We start from the raw sequence: 15,059 nt of genomic DNA on the forward strand, positions 1-15,059 counted from the left end.
AATCAGCTCTCGCGGCCGGGGTTGCCCGGGTCGCAGTTGCCGCTGTGGTGGAACGCGGTGTGTCCCGATCAGCGCAGCACCCGCGGCTGCTGAACAGAAACCACGCCTTGTTCTGTACGCGGCCACTTCGGCAGCTCTCTGCGCTTTCCGCTCCGTGGATATCCGTGCCGATGGAGCGGCAGCGGGAATGCTGCTCTGCCTCCCGGCTCGGATGCCCCGGCGCTCCCAAGGGCACCGCCAGGCCCCTGGGCTATCGCGGCCTTTCTGCATCGCTCCGCGTCCTCCCGCCCCGCTCCCTCCAGAGGAGGTGCTGAGAGCCAAGGTGCGGCATCAGAGGCCGAGCCTAAGGTACAGGGGCGATAATCAGGATGTCCGCCTGATATCCCAGTGCTTTAGTTCTCCACCAGATGGAAGCCAAGACCCGTCTCTAATGCCAGGGTTTCCCTATGGCTCTGGCTGAGCACAGCACGCTCGCTGCTGTTTGGTACAAGCCATAGAGACGCTTGTGATGAGCTGTCGCCTTTCTTTTCACACTAGTGCCCCTTTTTTACCTTGTAACCAGGCTGCTTTATTAACACAACTATTCTCCGCAGCTGCCGATCAACCGCAGGGCTCTCCCCAAGCCCCCATCACAAATTCCGAGTTTGCCTTCAGCGCAAGCAGGTTTATTTCCCTTGCCCTGACAAATCAAGTGTCTCACATTCTGCCACTCTCCCTACAAGTTAATACAAGTAACAATTACTCCTGACTCATGGCTGATACTGAAACCAGCTGCAGGCCATTTAAGGCAAAAGGCTTTCCCTGTATTCCTTCACAGCAAACGTAAGGTGATGGGATACACAAAATACGTATTAATGCAGATAGGTATCAGTTGCCTGTGATGGTTTGATTCATTATTTGAAATAAATTCTGCAGGATTTCTGCAAAAAGCATTAGGCTTCTCCGTGTATGCAGTATCAGGCAGGGTGGAATTCCCAGCTCTCTTCTTCAGACTGCCTTTTAGCCATTTGCTGGCTTGTTCTGTGAAAACCAATTCTGCCCATCCTAGCTTGAAGGGTGTGGAATGCACTTGTATTCTTTAAAGAAACCAATCTGACCTGACCAGAACACAACAAAACACAATTATATATTGGGTAAGAAAGGGAAATGTCTTTTTTTGTTAGGGGAAAAAAAAAAAAAAAAAAAAAGAATAAATGAAAGAAAATAATTGAAATTCCATTTCTGCTAAATCAATTTTCTTTTATCAGGGAGCTGCTGAGATGACTAATCATTATTTGCATTGAGGTACTAAGTTATATCTACACAGCTCAAAATCTGACGTGGATTTTTTTTTATTATTTTTTTTGCTAGTTACACAAACTTGCTTCTTCTACAATTGGAACAGAACACTAAGCATTTATTGGCCAAATAGTCCTTCTCTTCACTGTTTTAAAACTACACAGTGATTCCAGATTTCTGGGTTCAAAGACCATTACACCATGTAAAAGAAAGATTTATGTAGTTTGATGTACTTTTAAAGCATTAAAAAGATTCCTAATGCAAGAAACACAATTGACACAAACTCTCTGGCCACACACAGTGAATACATTTCTCTTTAATTTGCAGTTTCAGGGGTTTAGATACAACAACCACAGTCCAAGCACTGCACAAATCACACTCCCAGGACGAGATCACACACACACCCAGAACACATCACAGTAGAGATTCCCAAAAGTGACAAATAGAGGGATCTAAGCCTTTAGCACAATGAGCTCAAACCACTCCAAAAGAGTTGCATTTTTGTCCAGAATTTTGTGCTTTTCTTCTTAGTTCTATTACACTTTGAGACACAACAGAAGGAAATTACAAAAGCACTCACTGGTGTCATGATCCAGCACATTACAGGGTAGTGGGCAGGCACTCTACTCCCATTCTTGACATCAGGAAGTCCCCTCAGAGCAGATCACAGACCAAAGGTAAAGCCATAAAACTTTTCAGAATTTTCCCCTTAAGACAGCCAACTTCTCTCCATACTTAGTTTAAAAATTTTGCCTCCCTTCAAAGCATGATGCCACAAAAAGTTCACAGAATAACAGGATGTCTTTGCCATGTTTCATTTCCAGTTGTGTTTTATTAGTCACTCTTAGTTTTCTTAAATTATACTTTGTGCTTGAATCTGAACCCAGAAAATCTAGCCCCCCACATGCCCATCTAGAACAAGATTTAAAAAATAAATCAACAACAAAATGCAGAAAGAAAATCTAGTAATATTGGCACAAATACCTGCCAACACTCATATTTTGGCTTCTGATATTTTTATCTCTCTGAGACAGTGCTATTCCCTGTCTTACATGGTTTTGCCTCCAACTAAGCATTCAGCAGCCAACTCCCCTTCTCCTTCATCCTGCAACACATCCACCAGCAAGCAGCTGACAAGAGAAGACCCAGACTTGGAGAGGTAAAACTACAGGATGGGAAAGGCTGCAGGACAGTCACATTCTGGGGAGAGAGGATTGGAGACAGGAATGTGCCAAACACAGCAACACCCCCAGCACTCTGCAAGCTGTGCTGGAGAAGTTTGGAGGCAAGTGAAGGTCCAGGAAGGGCTCTTACTCCTTCACTCAGCACCAGCCAAAGCACAGGGAAGGAAATACAGGGATGGCTGCAAGGCCTCCTCCTCCCCAGCCTGGCAGCTTTGATTCCTCCCTATGTTCTTCATCTGTTTGGAGACTTGACACAAAATCCAGCCCCCCTTCCTCTTCACACTCTGGAGGACCTCACACTATCAGACAGAAATGCTCTGCTTTCTGCTCCATCCTACAGAAAAGCTGAGCTCCATGTCTGAAGGACAGCAACAATTCTCAAAATATCTGGGGATTGATTTTTTTTTTTTAATTTGTTTATGTTTAATACAAAAGCATATTCCTGCTTTATAAGAGATTTTCCCCTTTCTTCTCTTAGACCTGATCCCTTCTAATTGGTTTTTGTGCTTCCTGCTGTTCTTGACAAAAACACTGTTTCTGCAATAGAGGAATTTATAATTAAAAAATGCAACATTCTCTGTAGAAATAACATTTGCATCACTACACAATTATTATTCTTCAGTGTAACTCACATTCACACGAGGTGCACTTACAATATTTTTTCAGATTATTAAATTATTGAATGAGGAAATATATAATATTAACACTCCAGCACATTAAACAAACATACCAGTTTCCTACAACAGACACTTCTGCCTCTGGACTACATGATAATGCACCACCACAAATGAAAAGATAAAATTTAATCGGGGAGAAGGACATTTCTCAGAGTGAAAGGTTACTAGCACGAGCAGTTCTGCTGTGAAGGGGGAGGGTTGTCTGTGAGCCGCATGCTCCTTCCAGAAGTGCCCCTGGAATTGTCTGATTCTATGCTCTCCGACATCTTTTCACAGATTATATCCACGAGACGCTCAAACACCTGCCTCACGTTGATGTTTTCTTTGGCACTGGCTTCAAAATAGTCAAAACCTGGGAAAAAAGTGAACAAAAATTATCAACTGAGATGGATGATCATGATGGTTTTTAAAACTCCTTTTATTTCAGGATTTATCTTAGGAAAACAAGACATCAGATGGTCCTTAACATCAGTTGATTCCCAAAATCTCAGAGCAGTGAGCAGAAATACTTTTAAAAGTTATCAAGTTTCATTAAGAGTGAAAAGGATAAATGGATCCTTCCCTGGTAAGCACATCTGCAGATAAGGGTAAACCCAGGGTGAGTCAATTCTGCCCCTTTCATCAGTGCAGGTCCCCTGGGCTGCAGCTGGTGGCCAGCAAGGTGTGGGGAACCTCCTTGGGCTCCTCACAGCCCTGCCAAGGGCCAAGCTCTACCAACCCCTGCTCCCCTCTGGCAAGGGTAGAGGCAGATTGCTTTCCTTCTGCTGACCAACTTATGTGCTCAAAAGCAAAATGCTCCTTGACTCTCTAAGCACTGACCTTTTCTGATTAAAAAAACCAGACCAGCAAGGCTGGAGTTACAGCAAGGAGGGGATGGCACCAGCTCTTCCTGCTGCTTCCGCCGTCACCCGGGGCTAGGGGAGAAGCAGCCTCTGACAGACAGCCAGGCCCTGCCTCAGCAGCAGAAATGCCTTGAACTGTGAAGCATTTCCTTATCTCCCTCACCCCAGAGGCCTTGAGGGCCAACCAGGCTGTTGCTTCTGTTCTGTTGGGTTATTAAATTGCCAGCAGCAAGAGCTGAGGCACCACAGAGAATTCATTTTGCAATAAGCTCCGTTCTGTTGTGCCTCATTCTGGGGATATTCTGCATTCCATCAGTTTCATTTGATTCTGCCACAAACAAAGAGAACATTTGTCTTAACTGATTAGTCTGCCACCACTGGAAGGCTGAGTCACCTCGATGTGTGGGATAAGTAGGTACTCACCCCATTTAACCCTTTTTAAGGTTCATGGGACAAGGGGTAAAGTGATGGTGATGTTTGCCTTGTTAGCAAACAGGGAGGGCCACCCTGCATCAGACAAGGGTTCTGTCTGCCACACTTGCTGTTTTGATGATGAATAAAAATGTATATAAAAAGCATAGGAAATCAGAAAATTACACTTAGATATCTGTTAGCCCAACATTGGCTTAGGTTCTGCTAAACCAATCTGTTTTGGTTCAGTTCACATTCAGGCTAATAACAATTTCTTAATCTGATTAGGGAATTATTTCAATTATGTTAATGTCACTATGCAAACTTAGATAAATATGCTGAGGGATAACCTTTATGTGAATCATTATGATGAACATTAGCACTTTAAGCATCAATAGCCAATTAGATCCCTCCCACAGACTAACAAAATAATTTCATATAATGCTGTACACATCAGCATAGTAACTATAAGGAAAAACTGATAAAATCAGATCTATTTAAAAAGATCAGCTCTTTTAAAAAGAGTGTTTAGGAAGCTGGGAGGTTACAGAAGAACAAAGCTGGTACAGCGCTTCCCAAAGGCTGTTGGGCTGCTCTCTCCAGGGTGAACTGGACAAGCACCAGGTTGGGGCAGCACTGGGGATTCTTCTGCAAAACAGTTTCCTATTGATGGAATCAGTTGCTATGGTAACTCTGAGTGTGTGTGTGTTTTGAAGTGTCCCACACGTAAAGGATTCAGATTCTAGCTGCCAAATTTGTATTGAAACAAGCAGATGAATTTTGGGAGGAGAAAAAAACCATTGGAAGTCCAAATTGGAGTGGGAGTTCAAATTAAACTCTCTATTTGCTGCTACACAGGTCTGGACAAAATTTCAGTTACTAGCAGTGTAATTATTCCTGTGAAATAGGTGGACACACATGCATCCACAACCTTTCTGAGAGTCTGCAAGCCAGGAACCAAGTTTATTTACATTCATATTTTCAAAAGCAATTTAAATTCTGATGGGTAAAAAGAGCCCTGATTTTGCAAACTAACCATAGCTTTGTTTGCTTTTCCAATCCTACACGTAAAGATTTACTCTTACACTAATAACAATGGGTCTAATTTCATATTGGCTTGTTATTTGTTTAGCATGGCAGTGCCTCAAGGCTCCAGCCATAAATGGGACCCCTTTGTGTGTGCCAAATGTAGAATTTACACTTTCAAGGCCACACTTTAAACTAGACCAGTGCATGCAGTGTGTCCTGGAAATCCAGTGCCCTGAATTTAACAGTTTATTACGCACCCTCCAATTTCTGTTTAACACTTGAAGACAACACAGAAAATTGTATAAATTGAGGAAGATGGTGATTCCTTTGGGTCTGGTAAGAACTTCTACTCTTACAAGTTAGACATTTATGCCCACTGTAAGGGTCTCCACTGTTACCTGAATGAAAATTTAACAGGATTTACTTGTTAATTTGAATTCTTTAACAGAAGACAACAGTATGGTTAAATTTTAACACTGAGCCCTGATTTCATATTAAAAATATCTCATATCCTATAATAGATAATGAAAAGTGATAAATAAATTATAAAGTCATATGAGTTTACTTTGCTCTTCATTATAAAATTTTCATTGCAATCACAGCTTCCTCTCAATGGAACTGTTTTGCTTTTTCTATCCCACATCAATAACATAATGTCATTTTCTTACCTGGATAGAGAAGCCTAGTACATTTTTAAAATATATTTTACTCAATTCTTCAGTTCTGATATATAAACTTTTTTCTTTTTCACAGTTTAGTTAAAAAAAAAGGTTCAACAAAAATCAATGTTTGAATTGATTTGTAATGAGTACATGGTACTTGGAGACCCAGATACAGAATTATGTTTATGCAAGCCTTTTCTCTTTTCGTTCTGCTGAGGTAATAAAAGCTTTTCTCTTCAGATAAACTTTATCTTCCTTCCACCACTAGACATCACCTTTATAAACACAGCAACACTACAAGCATTCTTGGCCTACTGAGCACAAAACAAGTCAAATATGAATCTAGAATATATTACACTTCTTAGTTGTGAAACCATCATTGAAGTATTACTGCTGGAAGGACTTATTATTGTACAAACTGAAAGGAACGCAGTATAAAGAAGCAGAGGAAAAAAGGTGGAAAGAAAAGCTTTCCATGTACCCAGCTGATCTGCCAGATGTTTCCCCTTCTCCACGGGAACAATCCTGTCATCCTCCATGTCGCATTTGTTTCCAACCAGGATCACTTGTGCATTGTCCCAGGAGTAAGTCTTGATTTGTGTGGCCCTACAGCAGGTCAAGAGAGATTGTTACATTCCATCAGCTGTGCCAAAATACAATCCTATATTAAATATGAAAACAAGTACCTTTAATGACAATATCAACATCCCCAGGCTGTGTTGGTTCAAGGACAAATGACCAGGCTTACACACAAAACAACGATGCAGCCCGTTCTATTTTACCCCTCCTTAACTTCATGTGACAAAGTTTCTTGCTAAGATTTTGCGAGTGTTTCAAAGATCACAGGATCCTGATAAAAAACTGAATCAAGTAATTTTTTCAGATTAGGGGCAAAAAAGGCTTTTTGTAAAGCTTATTCTCCTTCAGCTCTCATCTGTCAGAGGAACAGCAATCAATTACAGGTCTTTAGGATACTGTCCCACAAAGAAAACCATACAGTAGATGCACACTTCATGCTGGACTTACAGCTTCGTATATAAGACAGAACAACAATAATTCTCTCATTTTCTACAGCACATTTTGCTGTAGAGTTTTAGGAACACCACAAGAACAGATGGAAGCATCAAGTTGTCTTTGCTCAAACAGGAAAAAATGGAGACTAAAAATCACATAGAAACATGGAAACAACTGCGAAAGAGAAACAGAGATGTACAAAATTGGGAAGATACGAGATCAAAGCAAAGCTCTGTGAGCTAATACTTGAAACCAGCAGGACTAAAGGATACCTGAGGCAGGAAAGAGCAGCTGCAATGGCAGACCAGCACTAACTTCAGTGGCACAGGGATGCAGTGCATGGGAACTTGGGCAGAAGCATTCAGGTGAACTTGGAGCCTCTAAAGCTTTCTCTGACTCATGTGCTGAAACTGGAGTGAAGCTCACTATGGAACCCAGGACTCTGACCTTACATTTAGTCTTTTTAGAGTTTTTCCATGACAAAACAGAATATTTTTTTTGTATATCCTGAGGGGTCAGTTCTCTCCCACCATCCTTGGTGTCCCAGAGGTGTCCCAGAGCCAGCAGCAGAACATTATTAGCTCGGTAGCATTCACTTTCATCCATCTTTTCAGACCCACACAGCCTATTTTATCTTCACCAAGTCAGCTCTATCTTTGAAGGCTCCCTCCTCCCCAAGGGTAATTAGGCTGCACTGCCAGAAGCCATATACTCCTCTCCTCCATCTTCCACTCCCTAACTCACCTTCCCACTCTTTGCCCCAGCTCACCACCACTCCAGGCAGGACACTACAGTTTCAGGCAAATTTGCCACTTCCCAGAAGAGCCAGGAGTCCACTCAAACTTTTACTTCTGTGTAAGTTTCCTGGAACTCTCTTAACAATAAAGCACTTGATTCCTTCTCTTTTGAATTAGCAGCAGCCTCCAGCTCTGATCTACTAAAGACAGTTTCTAATTAGTCTGAGTTGCTTGCTTGCTTTTTTTCCATGGAAGGCAGCCAGCAATGTTACTCCACAGACAACTGGGAAAAAGAGGTAATTTCACTGTGCAGCCTGCCCTGAAGAGGCTGCCTGCTTGGACTGCCCTGGAGAACAGGAACCTCACCCAAGCCCAGACCCACAGTGCAATATGCAAAAATAAACACTGTGTGCAATGCAACTTCTTACTCTCCCTGTCATCCTGGAAAGGCACTCACTCCAATCCAAATTTTAGCTCCTCCAGTCTCACCCTTTTGAGGGTCTCCATGTAGACAACCCCTGTGAGAGCTAATATGAAGCTGGGATGAGTTTTTGTGGGACTCTGGGGTTTCTCAAGGCTCATCAGAGAAGGGGATGACTACAGAAATCAGCCAAAAGCCCAGGAAGATAAAATCTCCCCAGTCTCCCTCCATAAGCAATAGGGAAAAATAAAGTTTCCCCAGGTTCAATTTAAAACAACTAAAAGCAGGCTTCTCTACTTACTCACAGTTCAGCCTCTGGATTCATTTCAGCCCCTGGCATCACATGGGACACACTGCCAAATTTTAACTATTTAAACAGAATTACTTAGAAAATGAAAAAGACACAAACAGCATGAAGGATCTTCCAGAGAAACACATCCATCTCCTTGTTTTGTACAAATAGTGGAAAACCTCTTATAGACCAATCTTTATTCTTCTTAGGAATGAAAAACAACCTACCAACTAAAAAAGTTATGAAGAACACATAAAAGAAGCCCTAATGTCCATACAAAAAGAAAGGCAGAAAATTTCCAGATGCTTTTGAAAGATAAATGAATAAATACAAGGCTTGTGTGGTGGAGCTGCTTCGACAACTAAGGGCAGCCTAACATGCACACTGGGAGAAACATTTCTGTGACACAATAAAATACTGTGCCTTGTTTGTGCTGAATTCCCCAAATTAACAATAAAGCACAAACTTTGTGCTTCATGCTTAGAAGAGAAATAGTCTCAGGTTTACAGTTACGTGGAGATAACAACTCAGTGCAGGTTAAAGACAAATAATGCTGATGATTTGTGAACCCAGCTGACACTTGTATCTAAGTTAAATTTTACCATTTTTTATTTCCCTTCTATGAAATTGTCTAGATTGTCCAAAGCAGAGCTTCCATAATATTTTCTATTTACTTTACAGTTTCAAGTACTGAGTATATTTTAGTTCCATTGCAGTTTCAAACGAGGTATAAACAACCAATTTAGCCACACACAAAACTATCAATCCAACATCAAATAACAGCTATCAAAAAAAACTACTAAAAAAAAATTCTAGAAACTGAGCTGAAAGCTATGAAAGCTCATTTAACTCTTTTACTCACCCTACAGGAAATACATATTCAAAGGAAAGAAATACTTATTTTCAAATATCAGTTAAAACCAGTCTTTGTGTTTGCCTATTCACATTTTTTCTTCTAAAATAACCTGACTGAACTCTTGCCACACTGCAGTAAGGAAAATCACTTAGGCTTAATATTTTAAGCTTTCTCATACAATGTATTGTACATTTTCAAGTGAAAAAGAGAACAAGTCATATTCCAGGTATTCACAAATGCATTTAAATTGTGTCTCTTTCTCAGTGGTTCTAAGATCATCATCATTAATTGGGGTGATTCATGTGAATGAAGGAAAGACTCTGCTTTGCATTCATATTTTACTTGGGGAGTTTGTCTAAATACCTGCTGTACAGCCATGATGCTCTCACTCAGGAGAGAAAGTGCCTTTACTTGGTTTAGGAGAGGTCTGAGTGACACAAAGCAAACCAGGATCCTCTTCAGGACAGCCCCGCCATAAGAAGAGTGAGGGTAAAAGATCTCCCAGAGAAGAAATCATTTGGCAGACTGGGAGGAATATTCTCATTTCCCTTGTGGATAGGTGAGGCCCCATCAGAAGGCTGTTAAAACAGTCACATGCCAATGAAGCAGAGATGGAGATAAAGGAGCTCAAGCAATAGACACCCTAATTTTCTGTGGAGAGTACAGCTCCTGACTGAAGACCATATTCAGTGTAATAAGATTTTTTAATCATAAGTGTATTATGCAGAGTGGTGGAGGGAAAAAACAAAACAAAACAAAACAAAAAAAAAAACCAAAAAAATCCTACTTTCTATGCTAGAAAATGGCAGACACCAATAGAGCAGCACCAGCCAAAAGCTTTGTTCTCCATTTCTTGTGCCTTTGGAGGTTTAGGAAGCAGACTGGGGTAAAACCATCTCCCAGCTACAACAGCCACTAGAGGACTCTGCTGGCCCAGAGATGCTGGCTTGGCTGCAGCCCTCATCTCTCTGTTGGACAAGCTTCAGGAAGGATGGAAATGGTCCTTTTTATCCATCTCACTACCTCATTTGGGCTCAGAACCTTAAGGCTGGTTGGAAAGATTCCTGACATACAGAGGAAAAACACCCTGATGGTTCACCTCTGTCCTTTGGCTGACAAGGTGCTCTTAGCAAAGATTCCTGCAGCTCCCGCAGCACAGGAAGATGTGAAGTCAAACAGACAGAGCTGACCTTTCCCAGTTCTTATTCTCACACCAGTGCCTTTGAAGGAACAGACCTTAGACTGCTTCCAACATAAAGCTTCAGGTTACACTTCACCTGTGCAAACTTTAAAATAGTAGCAGCTCAGAGATTTGGTAATTTTTTGCTAATGTATGACTGGTAAGTAAAACATAGTAGAGCAGGACCAACAGACAGACAGGTAGATTAACTGCATGGTCATATGGATCTTGTTTCATCAGGGAAACAAGCTGGAAATATTTATAGTCTAGTGAAAGATATTGCCCCAGCCCACATGCCTGCACTCATATGGAAAACATCCCTGTGCAGACACTTGCAGAAAAAGATTAATCAGAACTTGGTGAGCAAAACTTGATGGATGAAACTGGTTTTGGCAAAACCTTTGGGTCTGTGCTTCTACCAAGAAAAGAGTGTATTCCTCAAGCACAAAGCGCTGAAGGGCAGCTCAGGATGGGGCTGCAGTTCATTTGGTGTTGTGGTACTGGGGATGGGGGGTGAAATGGAGACTGTATCTTGAATGTGACCTTCATGACCAACTGCTTTAGTGAATAGAGAGAACAAAAACTGGGCAGCTTTGGAGGAAAGACAAACCACCTGAAACAACAAACCACGTGGTTGCTGCTTTTGAGTTACAGCCTGGCTTAGGGGACACAGAATAGGTGTTCTGCAGAAAGCCAGGCTGAGCCAGATGCTGTGAGCCAGTGCCACAGCCAGGATGTCACTAAGATCACTGCAAATCAGTCTCAGGAGATCACATTAACCACTGCACTGCCCTTCTTCACACAGTGACCATTCTTATCTGCAGTAATAAGCAACCAGGAAAGCAGCAGAAATGATTGCGTGATATTTGAGCAGAGTCAGAGGGCACTACTGAGGAGAAACACAGCCTTTCCCCGAATTATGACATAGGAATTGAACAACCACTGTTAATCTGTATTTTCAGCATCTAGAAATCTCATAAACCCAAAAAAAAGCATTAAAGGATTATTTTCTTCACAATAAATTGAAATTTATTATTTCATAATTCATAAATACTATAGTATGCTACAATATTTGAATTACAACCTCTTCATTAAAGTGAAGCTGTAGAACTTTTTCTAAGGAACATTTATAAATCAAATTAAAGTGAAGAAGAAAGAATATGGTGATGGAGGCTGGGATGTCTCATGTTCTCAATAAATAATTGTGGGGAGAGAATTGGCCAAAACCCAAACAAACCCAACATTAACAGCAGTATTTCAGTATTTCCTACCAGTCCTGCACAGCATTGAAGGAGTCTTCACTGGTGATATCATACATGAGGACAAAGCCCATGGCTCCTCGGTAGTAGGCTGTAGTGATGGTCCTGTATCTTTCTTGTCCAGCTGTATCCTGCAATATAAAGGAACATTTAGGCTTTAAGACTTCAGTTCTCAGAAGCAAAAGCTGTAATTAGGTCCTATATCTAAAATAAGTCAACCACTTTTTGTTATTATACATTTTAAAGTTCTCAGTTGCTCCCAACTGAAATGAACTCTACTTACATTTTAGCATTAATTAGGCTTTTGCATCAACCATGATTTGTTAGATGCATTTTGACACATGTACTATTAAAAAAATACCAAAGATGTCAACCCTTTAATTGCTCTTCTCTGCCTCAGCCCCAGTGCAATAATAGAATGTTAACAGAGTTCACTGAAAGCTGACACTTCAAAGCAGAGGCAAAATAACGAGTCCAGGGCTGTTCCAGGCCGAAAACATTTATATGTTGCAATTCGGTGTCACAGTCAGGAAAATGTCCTTGAGGTAGATGCTGTGGGTGACTCCTTTCTTGCCTCAGGTTAGAGACAAAAATTAAAGATTTGATGCAATAAACATTATTCTAAAAAGTGAATTTAATGTGAAATATCCCAATTACAGTGTCTGAGGTGCACATACTAATATGAGGTAAATCAATCCTCTTCTGTTGGTTCATCTTAGTTCTGTTTACCCATAGAGTTCCTGCAGAGTTCCTCCACCTGCAGTTGTCATTTCTGCATTCAGCTGGGCAGCACAAAGGTGAAACTCTGGCATATGCAACAGAAGAATTTTGGAAGACTTGTGACAGCTAGAAAACATGTCAACTACCATCTGTTAGATGCCAGCAGAACTTTTCCTTTACATTTTGCAAGCCTATTTTTAAACTGAGAAATATTTCTACACCAGAACCTACAACCCAATCCATTCCCTCCAGACCTGCCTTCTGAACCAAGGAGAGAAGTCTTGTGCTGATTGTTTCTCTCACTCTGAAGGTGTCTATCTTTTGAACACATTTCATCCTTCTTTTGGCACATGGCAGCTTTGTGAAACAGCTGCAGGGAGGCAAAAGGCTTTGCCTTCAAAGTGTGTGCTCAGTATGAGGTGTCAACTTATAGTTACTCTGATGAGTTAGTTCTAAAATGAACCATCCTTCAGTCCCTCAAAACCCAGACTGAAGAAAGCATTGCCGCCACTCTTTTAAAATGTGATTAAAGTTCTAAAGGAGAAGACCCAAAAGGACTTAACAACCATGTAACTGCTGGAAGAGTAAAATAAATCCACATAGGGCGCTCTTGCAGGAGTAGAGATCAGACACAGCACACCACCACATCCCCAGGAGAGAGACAGTGGGGAGGAAACTCAGCCTTAAAATCATCCTGCCCATCATTCCCATACTTGCAGCTTTGTTTTTGCTGCATGCAAGAGACAGAGTTGGCCCTTGCAGAACACGGAGCAGCCAGTCTGTGGCCGCCTGTTGTTCTGCACCAGAACATCACAGAGCCTCTCTGCAGGATGACAGCAGTTGTAAATAAGCTCCCTACAGCTTGCTTAAAAGGCTCTGCTATTGCACTACTGTGAGACTATCCACAGCTGTAACATGCTGTGAATTTCCCAGTGGAGAGGCTGTGCAGCAGGAATCTTGCTGCTTTTCCACCAGTTCACTGGGAAAATATGTGATTTTTTTCCCTTAAACTTGTGCGTTTGTTTCAAGACAGAGTAGTACATTGGCTGATCACGATGAACCATTGCACACTGGATGAGGAACTGGTCTGTTCCCTCCTGACCAACAGATCAGAGGTGGGAATATCAGAATGAGGTGGGCTCCACCCTGCAGCCTGAGTGACCATTTCTCTTCCTGCCAGTGATAAACTCATCACAGAGCACTCTCATATTCACTGACACCACATCCCCCCTAAGCTTCTGAACGGCTAAACCAGCTATGACAACTAGATCCTAGCTATATTTCTTGAAGCAAGGAAGGTCTCAGCAGTAATAGTATTGTTCCTTTATTCAGAGAGATGATAGTTGCTTTTTGCTTTTTAGCCTGATTTCCTCAAGACATGAGGCTTATTAAAACATCAGTCTCCACACAGACACTCTTGATCAAATCTGGCTGAGGGAACATGTGTTCAAATGTTTTTACATATGCCACAAAAAGTAGTTGGTGAGGTGAAGAGAGCATACCGTAGCTGTGAAAAAAGCTAAAGTTCGATGATTATCTTTTCCAAACACCAAAGGATTCACGTGAGAGAGGCCAGCTTTGTGTCTCACTAGAAGGCCCTAAATCAGTAACTTCAGAGATTCTGCAACCAACAAAACCAAACAAATCCATAGGAAATCAGGACTCTCCACTTCTCATGCTCACAGCATTATTGTTTGATACCTGCATTCACAGGTTCATCTGCCTTCCAAATCTCATCTCCTATTTTCTCTTCTGTGTTTAACCAGTGCTCACTCTGGCTTAGGGGATGAGGCTGTGATCAGGCAGTCAGTGACTGCAAGATGCTTTGTCAAGTTACATGCAGAATAATTTAGAAAGAAGTTAAATTTGACAATGGCCCAGAGCAAGGACTCAGCTCTGGGGACATACACCCAGGCTGTCCTGGGAAGGAGCCTCAAGGGACACACAGGGTGACTTCCAAAATCTGTCCTGATACCACCTCAGTGTCCCAGCTCACTGATGAATTGGACTGAAAAAGCCAAATTGTGCTATTGCCTGAAAGATCTGGAATTTAGCAAATCTGATTTACTTATTTCAGTATTCTGTCTGTGATCCCCCTGTGCATGGGGATGTGCATTAGTGAGAGATGGGGCTGCAGGAGGTACAGAATCCCAAGGGATATATGTGTTTGCTCAGTCATAACCTGTCCTATGTGGGCAGTGCACTTAAATCATTAGAAAGCTAAGTTACATATTCACTGGGTGTGAATTGTGTGCCTGCCTTCTCAGATTATCAGAGGGACTGTGTGTAAGGGAAATGCATCCTGTATCTCATGGTACATAAAGATTGTTCATACCCTTGCCCTGGTAGCCATGTGCTACAACACAGAAATGTGATTCAACTCTTCCCGAGGCACTGATGGCTTCCTCACTCTGTTTTACTGTACAGGTACAGAGCATGTCATCTTCCTCACAGCTTTATAGTGGCATTTCTCCAACTGAATTGTTGTACTATCACC

General features: G+C 41.7%; 1 protein-coding gene across 1 annotated transcript in view; it reads right to left on the reverse strand.

Moving 5' to 3' along the window:
• Window positions 1-1,376: 1,376 nt before the first annotated feature.
• RAB3B (RAB3B, member RAS oncogene family) overlaps window positions 1,377-15,059 on the reverse strand; it is a 50,995-nt gene continuing 37,312 nt past the window's right edge. Inside the window, exons 3-5 of the mRNA XM_058842529.1 lie at window positions 11,855-11,973; window positions 6,565-6,689; window positions 1,377-3,491 (exon numbers count right to left, since the gene is read on the reverse strand). Coding sequence (XP_058698512.1) covers window positions 3,304-3,491; window positions 6,565-6,689; window positions 11,855-11,973 — 432 coding nt within the window. The 3' untranslated portion in view covers window positions 1,377-3,303. The remainder of the gene's footprint in view (window positions 3,492-6,564; window positions 6,690-11,854; window positions 11,974-15,059) is intronic.

This window comes from Poecile atricapillus, chromosome 7 (assembly GCF_030490865.1).
Source record: "Poecile atricapillus isolate bPoeAtr1 chromosome 7, bPoeAtr1.hap1, whole genome shotgun sequence".
NCBI classification, from domain to species: Eukaryota; Metazoa; Chordata; class Aves; order Passeriformes; family Paridae; genus Poecile; species Poecile atricapillus.